This window comes from Brienomyrus brachyistius, chromosome 10 (genome assembly GCF_023856365.1).
Source record: "Brienomyrus brachyistius isolate T26 chromosome 10, BBRACH_0.4, whole genome shotgun sequence".
Taxonomy (NCBI): Eukaryota; Metazoa; Chordata; class Actinopteri; order Osteoglossiformes; family Mormyridae; genus Brienomyrus; species Brienomyrus brachyistius.
In genome coordinates this window covers 735,946-752,266 of record NC_064542.1, presented here as the reverse complement: position 1 = coordinate 752,266, position 16,321 = coordinate 735,946, and the positions used below count along the sequence as shown (strand labels likewise).

The 16,321-nt window shown below is 39.4% G+C and overlaps 1 protein-coding gene across 11 annotated transcripts in view; it reads left to right on the top strand.

Annotated features, from left to right (window-relative positions):
- The window catches only part of LOC125750030 (rho guanine nucleotide exchange factor 9), a 74,129-nt gene that overhangs the window by 44,905 nt on the left and 12,903 nt on the right, over positions 1-16,321 (top strand). For 10 of the 11 annotated variants that reach the window (XM_049027265.1, XM_049027267.1, XM_049027262.1 and 7 more), the window contains 6 exons: positions 240-419; positions 1,132-1,221; positions 3,426-3,626; positions 9,161-9,340; positions 12,249-12,481; positions 14,623-14,752. In XM_049027265.1, the coding sequence (XP_048883222.1) occupies positions 240-419; positions 1,132-1,221; positions 3,426-3,626; positions 9,161-9,340; positions 12,249-12,481; positions 14,623-14,752 (1,014 nt within the window). The remainder of the gene's footprint in view (positions 1-239; positions 420-1,131; positions 1,222-3,425; positions 3,627-9,160; positions 9,341-12,248; positions 12,482-14,622; positions 14,753-16,321) is intronic. The other variant, XM_049027266.1, reaches the window with a different exon arrangement.

Sequence of the window (16,321 nt, the reverse complement as noted above, 5' to 3'; positions counted from 1 at the left end):
TACATTTTATTACATTGGACCAAATAAACAGGTGATGCTCAAGTCAACAGCTTTTCTGAAGCTGTTTGTAATCTAGGTATGTCTCAAAAAGTAGATGATATTCCTGGTTTTACATTCATACAAGAACATTGACCCACTGGTTCCTCTGTCTAGAGCCTCTTGCAGGAGGTTGTGTGGGGGAGCACAGCCAGGGGAGGTTTGCTTAACTCAAAGCCTATTTTTTTCTTCCCTTTATCCAGTTGATAAGTGGAGGTTCAATCGTCAGTGCCGAGGCAGTATGGGATCACGTCACCATGGCCGACCGGGAGTTGGCATTTAAGGCAGGGGACGTCATTAAAGTCCTTGATGCCTCCAACAAGGACTGGTGGTGGGGACAAATCGACGACGAGGAAGGATGGTTTCCTGCTAGCTTCGTGAGGGTGAGCGCCGTTCTTAAACGATTTACACGTCGGTAGTTTCATAACGATTCCTCACAAAAGAATGCAATTATTTTCATTGCAGTGGTTCATCTTCATTCATTTCTCGTCTTTCTTGGGAACGTGTCCTCCCACTGTGTGCGGAAAGGCTTTTTTTAAAATGCAAAATCAAGGAAGGGAAGAAGAAACACCTTTTGAAGGCATATGACTAAAAAAAATCCTCAAGTGACATGAAATGGCTGAGGGTCTGGCAGCTTACTTAAAGCAGCATGCCTGTTTCTGCACTGCCTGACCTAAATGTGACGAACCCTGAAAAGCCAGGCTTGCTTTTGTGATTTCTGACACTTTTATCGCAGATAAGTTTGCTTTTTAATTAAACAAAAAAGTCCAGGCTTGCAATTTGTGTTTGAATTATTTAAATACAAGATTAACAACATTCTATTTTTTTTTACAAAACAACTGCAGCTAGAAGTTTGCTTACAAATCTGTTTAAACACTGTCCTCAGGCAGTGAAATGGACGTTATCTTTAGCTACAGGTTCAGGCGAAAATGAATATAGCCACAATTACCTGTCTTTAAATTTCTCATTTGGATGGGGTGAGGGTTTACAGTTTTTTTTTTTCCTTTTCCATTTTCCATTTCCATTTTCATAGGAATTATCTTCCACGGTGGAAACTGCACCAGAATCAGTGTATTTTTGTTGTTCTTTTCAAAGGTTGAACCTCACCCTCCACAACCTCAAACAAAACCAGTTTTCTATATCAACTCTATAGCAACTCCAAGGTTCCAAAACACAGCTTCCAAGGTGCGTTCTTTAGCTCATAACCCATTGAGTCCCTCCAAGTCTAAGCAGCTGTTTCACTGGTACATCAAATTTCTCCATTGCTTTGCCATAACCACAACCCATGTGTCATTCTGCGGCTCAAGCAGGATCATACGGCCTTTCGTTTGATCGGTCAGGTATCCAAATGTTAGCATTTTAGCAAATTTATACAGGCGTTTGGAGGAAGACAGTGAAATTCGGATTTCACACTTGCAGGGGAGGGCACGAGTGAATGGGGTAATAAGACAGTACAATACAGGAAAAAGTAAAAATAACAAATAAGTAATAAATAGGAATGCAATGTGGGGATAGGGGTGCACAGATAGATAACGATAGAGTATATAATTTTGATGAAGTGCGCAACTGGTATATTAACAATAGTGCGCAATGCACTGCAGTGGGAACTGGTTTAGCTACCTGATGGGTAAAGAAATTGTGTCTGAAATAGAAGGTGTTTTTTTAGCCCGATCTGAATTTGCATGCCAGTTTTAAATTAAGGATTAACACTATATGTTTCGGAGGCGGCCACCAACAGTGGGAATGCATTGCTGTTTTTGTCTGTGGATTTATATGACAGGAAGCTTGCAGCCTGCTTTGACTAAACTCAGTTATTAATTATGGATTTTCAGTAGACGCCGTGCTTTTCTGAATGTATTTGTATTCATATGGCTTTTTGTACTGTATGTTAACATATGGTTATTTTTGATATTGCTCTTATATGATAAATACTGGAGAGTAACGTCCTCCTTCGGTAAGTTGCAAATCTAGTTGTGAAATTGTTACATATTACAAATTGTTGCTTTTTCACATACAGCTTTTTTCGGGGGAAAATCTTTTTAGCCCTGTGATTTAAAGGGGTTGTCTTTAAAATGATTATTTTTTTATTCCACAAAGCTCTGTTTTATATTCTTTGATCAAGAATTTACTCAGAAGAAATAATCTTCTAAGTAACCGGTTGTTTTTTATGATTTTCTAGATATTTGAAAACGACTGCCTTCTGACTTGATATGACCGTATCTTAGCAAATATATGTAGGTTCACACTTATAAGGAAGAGAATTTATTTATCAGTGCGAATACTAGGACAGTTGTTATTTTTTGATGCGGAGGTAACTTTAGTTTTTCCGAGTTGTCTAAGGAGTAACACCTGACTGTGTGATATTCTCAGTTAAGAGCAGTAAAGCAGCATAAGGCAGCATTTCTAATTCTAGATTCCCTTTGTGTTTCTGCAGCTGTAATGTTTCAATCTGTTGTCATCTGTCAAGCAGTGATGAAGTCCATTCTGTCTGTCAGGGCTTCACCTACATTCTTAAAACTTTAGAGGAAAACTAGATTTATTGTAGAATTTGTAAATATTCCTTTGGTTCTTGTCAATATGATTATTTTTATCTATGGGTTTTGATTTTCACATTACATCAGTGTCAATGTCAGTGTTATTTGCTATATTTTGTTTGTAGTCAGTGAATGGTTTTGTTTAATCTTTGGCGAAGTATCACACTTTTCCGAACTTTATTAAAATTTGAAAATGTATCTGTGCCATATTAAGATAATATTTGTTATTTTTTTCCTATAAAGATTTTATACCAAAAAATATGTATTTTGTGCAAAGGCATGCTTCGCACCAATCAGGGCCCGGTTTCTCGAAACCTTCGTAAGTTCTACTGTATGTTAAACGAAAGAACCGACAAACGACGTAGCGTCAAGGAGGCTTCGAGAAATTCACCCCTGGTCAGTTTCCCAATTCTTCTCGGTATGACTATTGTGTTCACAAACACAAAATATAAAAAAACAAAAAAACAAACATATAAATACAGAATAATGCATGCTAATCTGTATCACAAAAAAATTTTTAAAATAGAATAAAAAATCCTGGCCGCAAAACCCTGGCAAACAGCAAACCCTGGCAGGGATTTGTTATCCTATAACATCTTAAATTTTTTATGAGGCATATACGGCAAGCATGCTGTCTATATATTTTTTATTTAAATGCCTCTTACAAGCTGGGGTTTATTTTTATATCGTCCGTACTCTCATATAAGCTTATACTTGCATTTAAGGTCTGACATTGGCTGTGATAATAATTATGTACGACTTACGTTGTTTCACGGCGGAGTCAAGCAGAGGTGTTGACAGCAGCCTTGTGTGTCTTTATGACTACCTTGTGCGTGTGCCTCTTGATGTCGCCAGCTATGGGTGAACCAGGACGACGGTGGCGTGGAGCCAGCAGAGGGCACCAGCGAGGTACAGAATGGCCATCTGGACCCGAGCAGCGACTGCTTGTGTTTGGGGCGGCCACTTCAAAACCGCGACCAGATGAGGGCGAACGTCATCAACGAAATAATGAGCACAGAAAGACACTATATAAAGCACCTTAAGGACATCTGTGAGGTGAGTTTATTTATCGTCCACCTTGCCTCATTTCATACAATTTTATCGCTCTTGTTTGTCGGCACTCTGAGGGTGCTTTGAATGTTTAATCAGAATCAGCTGGATCCATCCAGTATGAGATGCAATGTATCTAGCTATTGGAACCTTCAATAGCTGGGTACTAGTTACGCTTGTGAAAAGAAGCAAATTCATCCTTTCAGCTGAGAAGCTTGGTTTTGTAAATGGGCTGGGAGTGGTCCACATTTATATTAAAAATAACTGATAATGACAAAACTCAGTGGAAGGATATGACAACTGGCCTGTCAGAATGTGACAGGCCTTCAGTTGTCTGCACAGAGATGTTTTCGCACATACTGGAGCAGCCTTGATGATGAGCCGAATCAAGGTCTGGCTCACATCCCTTTCACATGTACATCTGCATGTGATGTTCGAGCCCTGTGCTCATTGCCAGTCTGCAGATCTTACGACATGCCAGAGATGAAGCAAAAGCTTGTGAAAGGGCCAAAAGGAATGAGATGAGAAAAGAAAAGTTTATTGATCACAGGAGGCAATTTTTGTGCATACAGAAGGAAAGTATGTAAAATGCTGACAAACATATTGTGCAAAACAGTGAAACAAACAGTGAAACAAAACAGTTTTTTGGGGGTTTTCAGGGCAGGGTGGGGGTTAAGATTGTCATAATTAGTGTTAGCATTTTTCCCATAGAAGTGAATGAGCGGGCCCCATAAGGATGGGTATACCCTACATCAGCGTGTGTGTGTGTGTGTGTGTGTGTGTGTGTGTGTGTGTGTGTGTGTGTGTGTGTGTGTGTGTGCAATTAAAAGGCAGAACCACAGCAAAATCTTCCGTAAGACATTGCAAGGAAAAAGTTTCTTGAGGACATAACTGTAAAAAGGAAGTATATAAGAGTTTTCCCTACTTTTCTTGAATTTTTATCTGAATATATCCACCCACCATATGCTAGCAAGTTTGGTGCGATCAGCACAAATTTTATTGCCCCCGCATAAGACAATTTTAGCAAGCCCAGAGTTCTTTTTTACATGGTTTCCATGTAATACCTGTTTTCCACTCCTCATATTTGTTTTATATAGAGTACAGTAAACACAGAATGGTCTTTTCTGAGGGTGCAGTTTCCACACTGTCATCTGCAGTGAGTCATTAGGCAGTGCTGCTTCTGAAAAGGAAATATCACAGAAATGTGTTTTCTGCTGTGACTGCTGCCTTTTCATAGCAGCCGAGGCGATACGGCAGGAAGGACGCGTGACTAATGGTGGCTGTTTTAAAGCAGATGTTCTTGGGGTATTTCAAGAGCCATTTTTTTTTACTCAACGTTGAATAGATTTGCAGCACCAAGGAGATATTCCAGGGTAAAATGATCAGATTTGCTATAATTTTTGCAATTGTTTGTGATTATACAATGATCAAGTTAATATGAATATTCAAAGAGGATCATTGTTAGCAGAAGGGACTGTTCCTGCAGATATTTGAGATGCTAATTGTGGCAGGTAAGGTGGGTAATCTCTGTGCTCCTAGCTGATTGTTGATGTCGTCGCTGCCACCTAATTGCCTCGGTCATCTGGGATTATGTTATATTTTGCTTTCAGTTATTTTTAATATGCTGCTGCTTCATGTTTAACCGCACTGCCAGCTGCGAGAGAAGAAAACCTTTACTTTGTGCCCTGATAGCATCTCACCTGAGTCTGAAATTTACATAAGCATGCAGCCTGTCCTTTCACAGGCTCAGGTATATACTAGAATATTCCCTGAAAGATGCTGCCGCGCTCCTAAGGAAAAGAAACACAGAAAAATCTACATTATTAAGGGTGATGAGCTTGCCATCGTTACAGCCTGTGTTTTCCTCTTCGCACTTCAGTTCCGGAGGAGTTGATGTGATAAGCCATTATTTTGAGCTGTAACAGTCTTACATTAATATATGTATATATTTTTAAATATAGCTATTTGCAATCTTGCAATAAGTAATTTTTATTATTATTATTATTAATAATAATAATAATAATAATAATAATAATAAAAGTTTGTCTATTAAATGAAGAATAATAGTTATTATTTAATCATTCTAAATGAGGGTTTATATAGGAATATGCAGTTCTTTACCTTGGATACTGATGTCAGAGAATCTTTAAGAGAGCAGCATTGTCCATAATCATGGTTTGTGCCTGTCACTTATCTGAAATTAAGGTTAAACTGTGCCTTGGGCTCCAGGCTAATAACAATAACAATAATAGTAATAATAATAGATAGATAGATAGATAGATAGATAGATAGATAGATAGATAGATAGATAGATAAATAGATAGATAGATAGATAGTTTTATTGATTCACATGGGAAAATTCTCTTTACACCTCCCCCAACTTGCTTTCAGTAGGTGAGAACTATGTCGCCACAAGGGACAGCCACCCATAGCAGCACCCAGGAGCTTAAGGGGGGGTCGGGGGGGTTAAGGTCCTTATTCAAGACTCAGACATGCTGAGGCCAGGCTCAAACCAGTAACCTTCCAATCACAGGCACAGAGCCTTAGCCTCCTGAGGCATGCACTGTGACCCAATGCTGGAGAACTAATATAGAAGATGGATGCAACTGTTTTTCTGAAGCTAACTTTAATTCCAAGCGTTTGTGCTATATAACTTACCCTTATTTGTATATTCGGTAGCTGATACCTCTCATACTGGATATACTGGTAGCTCGCAAACCGGTATTCCTGAGTCCATTTGTATTTATTACCTGTCACATTGAAACTGCCACCACCTAATCCATGGTCTTCACACCGACAGTGAAAGGAATTTGTTTTTTTGTTGACTAAACCAGGGAAAGTGTTATATTTCAAGGCTGTCAAACTCTGTAAGGTCAGCGGCATCTAGCAGGGCCAGAATATCAAGCTCTGATCTGTGGGGAGATCTGGGTCCTCTGTTCAGTTGTCAGCCGACATTGGCCTATCTGACATTGGCCTGTCTGGTGGAAAATAATTGGGTGAGACCTTCTAGTTGGAGATTCCTCATAAAAGAAGAAGAAGACAAATGGTGCTGCAGTGTCACCTGAAATTGCTTCTGTCCTGCTCAGAGCTCCAGATGTGGGGGGCTTTCATTTTACACCCAAGCGACCCACAGGATCGTGTTTAATATGACTGAAAATTCATCAGCAAGCAGCGGCTGAAGAATCAGCCCTAACTGGAACACCTCCGGTAGCCTGATTGGCGTCGCAGGATCATATTCCCGTGCTGTGTTTTACTTTGACTTGCGAAGCGTTGATGAAGCGTAACAGGCACATCCCGTAGATCAGCTGGAGAATAAATCATCCACAGAAAGCCTCCCTTCAACCTGGGCTTTTCTCAGTGGCTGCTGAGAATATGAAACGTATGAGGACATTGCTGACAATTTTGTAAGATGGAAATTACTCCTCTGCAGGTCTTTGTTCCTGTTTACCACTGAAACAGGAATAATTAGCATATGACAAAACTGACTGATAGGTATTTCTTAACTACATAATAAAAATAAATAAGTAAAAAACTGATTATTTGATCTATTTTAACCCAGCCTTTGGTACATTTTGTTATTTTCACATTTTCATGTTTTTGTTACTGCACTTTCACAATACCATAAACTAATGAGTTCTCCTTGTTCGTTAACATACAATACCATGAGAACAACTAAAATAAAAACTCCCTCGCTGTGTTACACTTGGGTTGATGTCAGTGTACTTAATCCCTTTAAAAATGTACAGTCTTTTGGTTTATGAATAGCAAAGCTGACTTTTCCTTCACTAACACTTGGCATCATGTATTTGTCTTCATTGGTTCATGTAAACTGTCACTTTGACTTGACCTCTGTGGTCAAGCATATATCACTACAGCCAGGAGCCAAGTGTCAAGTAGGAGGAGCATTGTTGGGTAGGAGGGGTTTATAATGGTTTATAAGGTTAGGGTATTAGATGAGGGGGCGGCATGGTGCTGCAGTGGTTAGCACTGTTGCCTCACACCTCTGGGACCCAGGTTCGAGTCTCCGCCTGGGTCACATGTGTGTGGAGTTTGCATGTTCTCCCCATGTCGTCGTGGGGTTTCCTCCGGGTTCTCCGGTTTCCCCCCACAGTCCAAAGACATGCTGAGGCTAATTGGAGTTGCTAAATTGCCTGTAGTTGTGCATGTGTGAGTGGATGGTGTGTGAGTGTGCCCTGCGATGGGCTGGCCCCCCATCCTGGGTTGTTCCCTGCCTCGTGCACATTGCTTCCGGGATAGGCTCCGGATCCCCCGCAACCCAGTAGGATAAGCGGTTTGGAAAATGGATGGATGGTATTAGATGATAACAGTTATAAACCCCTCCCACATTTCCCCTCCTACTCGACATTGCCCCTCCCATTTCACATTGCTCCTCCTACTCAACATTGCCCCTCCTACTCGACATTCGGCTTTTGGCTGCAGTGATATATCTCTCTCTGTAGTGACAGATCAGTCCGGCGGTGATGGATATTTATTCTACAAAAATAAATCGGTTGTTTACAGTCAAAGAAGATGTCTGACATCACACCTAATCTTATAAACTGTAACCGAATCTTACAAACCTTGTATTAGTCATTTATTCCAATAAAACCTTTGTGACAGCATCCGAGATCGTTGAAATGTAAGCTCCTACGCATATAGCGAGCCAGCGTGAGTGTGCTACATCAGAGAAGGCAGGCCTTTGCGTTGACCTGAGATGACGCTTTGATGGGTTTGTTAAAACGGCAGGCCAGACGTCAAGGTCAGGCTCTGAGTTCCAGGGGAATTTCTGTTCCATTAGGAAATGCACACAAACACGCTAAGACACACTATTTCTTATCGGATAAATATACTGTTTAAACCATCCTTTTGTTTAGTTACTCATAGACTGTTAATGTGGTGGTGTGATTGACATAGCTCACAGGACATTATTCGTTATTTACAACCATGTCAAAAATGCTTTTAGTCATTATCTATTGTTCTTTTATATAAAAATCAAATAGATTGTTTCTGGATGGATGGATGTTTTAAGTCTTGTCATTACAAATGTATCTACGTAGAGGAGACCTGTGACTTTATAAATTCTTACCAGTTGAAATATTGAGGTGGACTGTGCAGTTTTAAATGAAACAGTTCTTATTATATAACTTTTGTCCTGTACCGGATAAGCTGGATGGAATATTTTTTTCATATCCATAAATGAAGGTCACTTCCAAAACCAAGATGACACAACATAAATACAGGTATTTCAGTTAAGAAACATGGTAATAATTTCATAGGTCATTAATCGTTCAACCGTTTATCATGGAAAGGATTGGGCACAAGTCAGATACTGTAGAACATGCAAATTCCACACAGAGGTCAGACTGTACCCCCCCTCCCCCCCAACCTTGGAGGTGTGAGGTAACAGTGTGTAACAAATAAAGGCAAAAAGGAAACTAAGTATATTTTAAAAACTTACCTTTGGGAGATTCTTAATGAAGTTTCAGGAAAACATGCCAAAAAATGCATTTTTTTTCCTAACTCAATTTCCCTCGTTTTAGGGTTATTTGAGACAATGTAAAAAGAGGAGAGATATGTTCAATGAAGACCAGGTAAAAGTCATATTTGGAAACATAGAAGACATCTACAGATTCCAGATGGGCTTCGTCCGGGACCTCGAGAAGCAGTACAACACGGAGGAGCCTCATCTCAGTGAAATTGGGCCATGCTTTCTAGAACATGTAAGTACTCCACGTTCTGGCCAGCAGCAAAATGTGCTCTGCTTTCATAATGCACAAATACACTTACTTATGCTGTGGGGTAGCATAGCTCTTGGCAACATATAACAGACTGACGGCCAGCTAGTTATTGAGAAACCCCATCAGTTTTGAATGTGTCAAGACTTCAGCTATTCTGTTTTATGCTAACCTCTTCAACAAGTATTTATTAGTATGAAATGTAACTTTTATGTGGTAAATTGTTCAGCATTTGCCAACCAGGTGAGACAAAGGACAACTCATCTGGATCTGGAGGATTGCAAAAAGTTGCCCACTGCTGATTACAATCTTTCAAATAGAAATTTGCTGTGCAATATCAGTGGGAAAGTGCTATTGGTCAGTGACATTGCCCGGCAGCTTTGCTCAAAACGTTGCCTCTTGTATCCTCACCTTTACTCTTGGACTAGGCCGTGATGTATGTTTCGCCTAAGCTTCTTTGAACATGGTTTATGTGTTGGAACTGGTGCATGCAACTAGAACCAGCGGCCATTTTGGATTTTCAGATTCTGTAGAGAACGGTGCGATGAACAAAAAGCATGCAGTCGAAGGCCTTTCTGTGGCCAGATACACCTGGTTAATGAGGGAGGTCAGCAGAAAGTGGTCCTTACAGCTAAGAGGAAGGACACAAGTGCAAAAATAGAAAGGGGTCTACAAATGCTCAAGCTGTCGACTCTCAAAGTGGAGATAAATGGCTCATATGCAGTACTAGTTTGTTGCACCTACTAAAGTGACCACTGAGTGTGTATTTAAAGCTTCTCATGCTTTAGAATTAGGAGTAACATACATAAGATCTTATAAACATACATAAGCTCTTATAAATATACCTCTTATAAATAATCCTTTACTTACAAACGAAATATATTCCGAATGGTCGTTTGCAACTCAAAATATTCTTATCAACCTCATTTTAAGGGTATATGCAAGAACTAAGAACTAGGATGCTGGGAGTACGCACGCTACGCTGCTGCACCGTGGGAGTAGCCACCAGGAGTCGTACTAGGCGTAATTGGCACGCAGAAAAAAAAATTATGTTGCGGACAGGAAACGGGAGCCCAATCAACACAGTTTGGACTTATAGTCCTCTTCGTTTGTATGTCTGAAATTTTGTACGTTGAAAGTTCGTAAGTAGAGGAGCGTCTGTATTGCATTTGAAGGATCAGTTTAACTAAAGTAAATTAAGTGTAGAGCAGTATAAACTTCTCTGACTAGCTTGTGTTTGACATGATTTGTCCCACACTTTCTGGGAACATGATATGTTGGCTGGTTCATACAGTACGCTGATGCATCAGTACCATAGTACGTGCGGTGATTGTGAGCCAGAAGTCAGAAAGTAGATCGGGCCAAGGATTGTATATAAACACCTTTTCTACCCTCTGTGATCAGATTAACAAAAAGGGCCAGTGGATTTGAAGAAGGGTTGACTGAGAAAGTCTGGAAATAGCAGAATTTATATGATTCCTCACTACAGGATTATAAAGAGTCACAGATGGCTACAAACAAATAAATAAAATACATCTTTACAATCAAATAAAGTAAAATTCATTTGTAATGAAACACTGCAAATCTGTGTATGGTTTTGCATCAGTGTTATAGTTTTGATTTTTAAATGTAATTTTTATATTATTATTATTATTATTTAAAAAAATATATATCAGGATTGCGGGGGTTCAGCACACTGCTGCAAGCCCACTTTTACATGAAGCATGAACCAGCCCTTAGGCTTGTTATAATTTTTTCTATAATAGAGGACTCAGAAGCCACTGATGTATCAAGTACCCAAGAGCAGTTTTGTCCATTACGGTTTAGAAAATCCTCCAAGATGCGTAGAAATGGCTGGCAATGCACAGCTTTTCCTTTCTGCAGTATTCCAGGAAAAGAGCCATTGTCTAAATCAGACTATTACATTGAATTATAGTACATCATTATTAGTTTTGTTAAGTTTATTTGAATCTCTAGAATCTTGAGATATTTTCTCCCAATGGAGTTGCGAGTATTAATGTGTGATGTCTGTGTGTAGACATAAAATAACATCAAAAACATTAACTTGCATGAAGAAATGTGCTTATTAGAAGACTTAGAAGTACTCAACTGTTTTTTTAGTGCAAAATGCCATGTTGCCACCATGTGGATTTATTATCTGCAGGACACAATCATTCCACTTATTTTCATTACTGGTTCTGCCTGTAGTTTAGCTTTTTGCAGCAATTTATGCAGCCAGCTAATGTAATTTGGTGACATGTTGAGGAATATTGACTTCTGCCAAATATCAGCAGACTAAGCTGCGTGTTCCTCTGTCAGCTTGCCGTCCAGCGTGCTGTGATTTATCAGCACTTTGCCGAACGATTTAGTTAATGCTTCTAATCTTTGTCCACTGCCTGTGTATTTTTCACAGTCGCTTAAATTCAGATGAATTGCTATTTGCGCTACTTGCCGAGTTTGTGCAGTAAGGTTGACAATAGGATATGGCATGATTTATGAAAGGATGGTCACTGTAAGACTTGCTCCAGGCAGGAGGGTAAATAGAATTATAGAAACTTATTTTGGAGAGTGGAGTGCAGAGGGGTTTATCAAAAGCAGTGGGACGGAACATAAACAAAAGGCCGCCACTCAGCGAGGGGATATTAAAAAAAACAAACAAACAAACAAAATGGCTATCTGGATGCAGAATATGATCTTGAGGACAAGAAACAGGTGACCAGTCACCTGACCTCACCCCCCCCCCCCCCCCCCCACAGCATGTTCAAAGCCCCCCTCGCACTTTTCCTTAGAATTTCAATTTGTTGTTTTATGGGCCTGTAAGCTGTTTTTGAATCGTTTCTTAATAGGCTGTGGCTTTTTTACCCTTTAACGCCTTTTTCCATTTGATGTGCAGCAAGACGGATTCTGGATATACTCAGAGTACTGCAACAACCACCTGGACGCCTGTATGGAACTGTCCAAGCTGATGAAAGACGGACGCTACCAGCACTTCTTTGAGGCCTGTCGCCTCTTGCAGCAGATGATTGACATCGCCATCGACGGCTTCCTGCTGACGCCCGTACAGAAGATCTGCAAGTACCCTCTGCAGCTGGCTGAGCTGCTGAAGTACACTGCCCAGGATCACAGGTATGTCCCATCGCCAGTGCTCCAGTAGCTAATCATACCTGCAAATGTGAGTCTCTGTTGTCATCAATGAATGCTGTCATCGAAAAGCTTCTACTGATAAGTCCACAAAGCCTCCAGGAGGCCATGAGATGATCCATGATCTCTGTATATCCTTAACATTAATATTTAAACGCCCTAAAAGTTGGCACTGCGTCGGTCTATCATGGGGTCACATGGGGATGGTCTCACTCAGATCCCTCTCAGAATCCCTTTGAATTATGCATTGAATTACGTCTTGCTGCCTTCATCTGACTGGTGTGAGTGCTTTCAGTGTCTCAAACTATTACATTTTACGTCAAAGACGTAATTTGAACATCAAGGACCTTTTTTTAGAGATTGAAGCGCTGTATTTTTGCCTTGTTTAACTTTTAAACTACTTTAACAAATATTCAGTAAGAATTAATTTTAATATGTTTAATATGTTATTCAGGTACTTAGTACTTGGTGCAGACCAGCTGCCACTGTTCGTCCATTCGTGTAATTAAATTCCTTCTACTTCTTCTTCTTCTAAATAATGCTAATAACAATTATAATAATCATAATTATTATTATCGTAACATAATGATATTGATTATTGATGATTATTTATCATAATACATGTAAACTGTATTAAAAATTTTGATTTATTTAAAGTTCTCTCTTATGTGCGATAATTTTCATCGAATGATTACAGAATCATAAGTTATAAAGTTTTTACCTGCTTTACTTGTTTTATACTGTAGGTGCCTTTTTGTGACTTTATTTTAGCCTTGAAATGTTGTTCTTAATTATCACTGTTTATGAAAGACACATATAGTTGTTAATGGAGTGGGACATTTTACCAGAACTATTGAGATTAAGTGCATTTATGTAATTGCTGACATACCCTGCAGCTTTCGGGATGTAAAGCTATGATCTGAATGGCCACCCTGCTTCTAATACTTTGGGATAATTAACTGTAAATTGGCCCAGGCATGCCAGTACATTGGCTGTTAATTGCAGAGTAAAAATACCTTTAAAAAACATCAGCAGCATTATCAACCACCCAGGTTCTTCCGCAGTGCCTGTACTGTGTATTGTGTGCAGCACAGTTCATATTAAGGGGGCTGCCTTCGCTTCCTTTGAAGGAAACATTTTTGCTTAGGGAATAGACAGCAACTATGCTGACAATAATTCTTTTACTGCACTCAGAAAAGCATGGAAATTGCATCTTCGCACTGGCTGAAAAAAGAAATATTTCATTCCACATCAAATTAGCTACCTTAACTCACTGTGGTATCCATTTTCTCAAGACATCCAAGTTTTTTTTTTTGTTTCCAGTCCTCCAGTTTTCATGTTTCAAATATATTTTAGCAAAGTCATTACTTTAAGCTGCCTTGTCTCAAAGATACAGTTTTGATTGCCTTGAGCGCAGATCTGGCAACAGCGATTGAAGATGCAACTGTCAACAGCACTCTGAAAGTCACACACATTTGAATTTCACTGCTAACTTTAGCAATTCAAATGACCACCTTCACTGTTAGCTTGTGCTTCTGACTCGATAAGCAAGCTGATTTTTTTCCCCCATGATATGAAATTACAGGTGGCTGGCACTCTTGGCTCTTATCTGTAGGGTTGGAGGTTCGACCCTAGCCTTCTCTTTGTACTGCATGTGTGAAGAGTTTGAATGTTCTTATCATATCATGCAGGTTTCCTCTGGGTATTCCGATTTCCTCCTTCTGTTATGCCTAAATTGTCCATGATTGTGTGTCTAAATTTATGTTCTCTGTGATGCACCAGCATCCCTTCCATGGTTTACCCCAGCTGTGTACCCTGTGCTGCCTGCGGTAGACTCCAGGCCCCCCATAATCCTGATTAGGATAAGTGGTTGGAGGTGTGTCTTGAGGCGGGGCTTTGGGGACACTGGCTCCAGTTGTAAACTGATTGGCCCACAGAGTGCCCTGTCCTCTGTCATTCACCAATTCAAAACATATCATTGGTTAATGATAAGGTTGGTCCCTCTGTAAGAATTATGGCCCCTCTTAGGGTGGGAGAAGGTGAGAGAGTATGCTTTATTGAGCCCAATAAAATCAATAGCTTTATAAACATTGAAGTATGATGCCGTCTGTATTTTCACCTCACAGCGATTACCGATACGTAGCTGCAGCCTTGGCCGTCATGAGGAATGTCACTCAGCAGATCAACGAGAGGAAAAGAAGGCTGGAGAACATCGATAAGATAGCACAATGGCAGGCATCAGTGCTGGACTGGGAGGTGAGCAACCCCTATATTATGAAAGCGCAAACAGCTATTGTTTTACTCCGCTCTCCGTCTTAATAGCAACAGTTTAAGTTTACAAAAGAAATACCACTGGATGGAAAGTTACCCCACCAATATTCTCAAACTGACTTCTCAGGTTAATTATACTGAAATTATAGCAAATTATGCAAGACTGTAATGAGGTTTAAGTATTCCTTATTATTAATATTATGCTCTGATTGAGCTGTTAAACGAACATGATGCAAATTACGATTACTTGAAGATTACAAGAGGAATACATTTAAAGGTGAAACAAAGAATGAGAATTACCCCTTGAAAGAATACAATCGATGCTCATTATTTCGATTATTGAATAATAACCTTAGTTACACGTAGCCCATCAGTAACAAAGTACATTATAAATAATTGAATAATTTTAAATGCAGCGTGATTTTACAATGGCCTGTGTTTCAAATAAAGAAAGGATATTCATTTTCAAGCAATTAATACAAATTTGATAGCTTATATTCAATTAAATGTGTTTTAGGCCACACGCTTCACCCAGTAACCAGTTCCATAATAGCCTAACTGGAACAAAGACCAGTATATGAAGAAGTCCTTAATTGTATGTAGCACTCATTGTCATTACATATTATTATACAGTACTGTATGTGGATATTTATGTGCATATTACATATATATGTATGTTTTTGTGTGTAATCCTTCCTGATTAATCAATTGATTAATTACTTTTGCAGCCTTACCCCCTAACAAAAGCAGTGCACTAGTTTTATCGCATGTACACAAATTTAGTCTTGAATACAACAGCAAACAGCTTATTTACACTGAATGCATTTCCACACACGCTATTTTTGTTTATAGTGAAATCACTTTACATAAAATGTATATTTAAGCACAATGATGCAAAGGATAATGATAAATCCACTCTGCTTTTAATTGTATTACTATAATGGTAAGAGGTAATAATAATAATAATAACATTAGTGTCGTTGTTGTGCTCAGATACGAAATTGTCTACCGTTATTTCCTAAAATATTATTTGCGTTAAGGTGACATTTATCATTTTCATCAAAGCCTATAAATTATGCTGAAATTACAGTCAAGGGTTCTGGATGTACTTCAGTAGCTATTTCCTGTTTATGCTTTTGGGTTTTATTGCATGCTGGTGTGAGTTTCTTTCCGAAGATGTAGCCTTATACAAATGGGTGTAATACATGCAGGCGTTTGCCTCAGGAATAACTGAGTCATGAAAGCAGACTCACAGCGTAAGTCATTCGCCATTATAGCCAAGTCTGTGTCCATTGTCATTGTCGTGAACAAAAGCCACAGTGAATGTTCTCTTCCCTGCAAATTCTGGCGGCGTCTGACACATTGCTGTACACTGACTTATTTGTGGCATCGTTTTCAAAGCCTTTATCATTTAACGGACCCCATTTTAATGTTGCCTCTGCTGAGGATGCGTTCGCTCCCTGGTATAAGCGGCATCTCCTTTAAACGAAGAGACATGACCTCATTACTGAGTGATGGCTGAATTGTTACAGGGGTGTCTCACTTTCTGCTGTT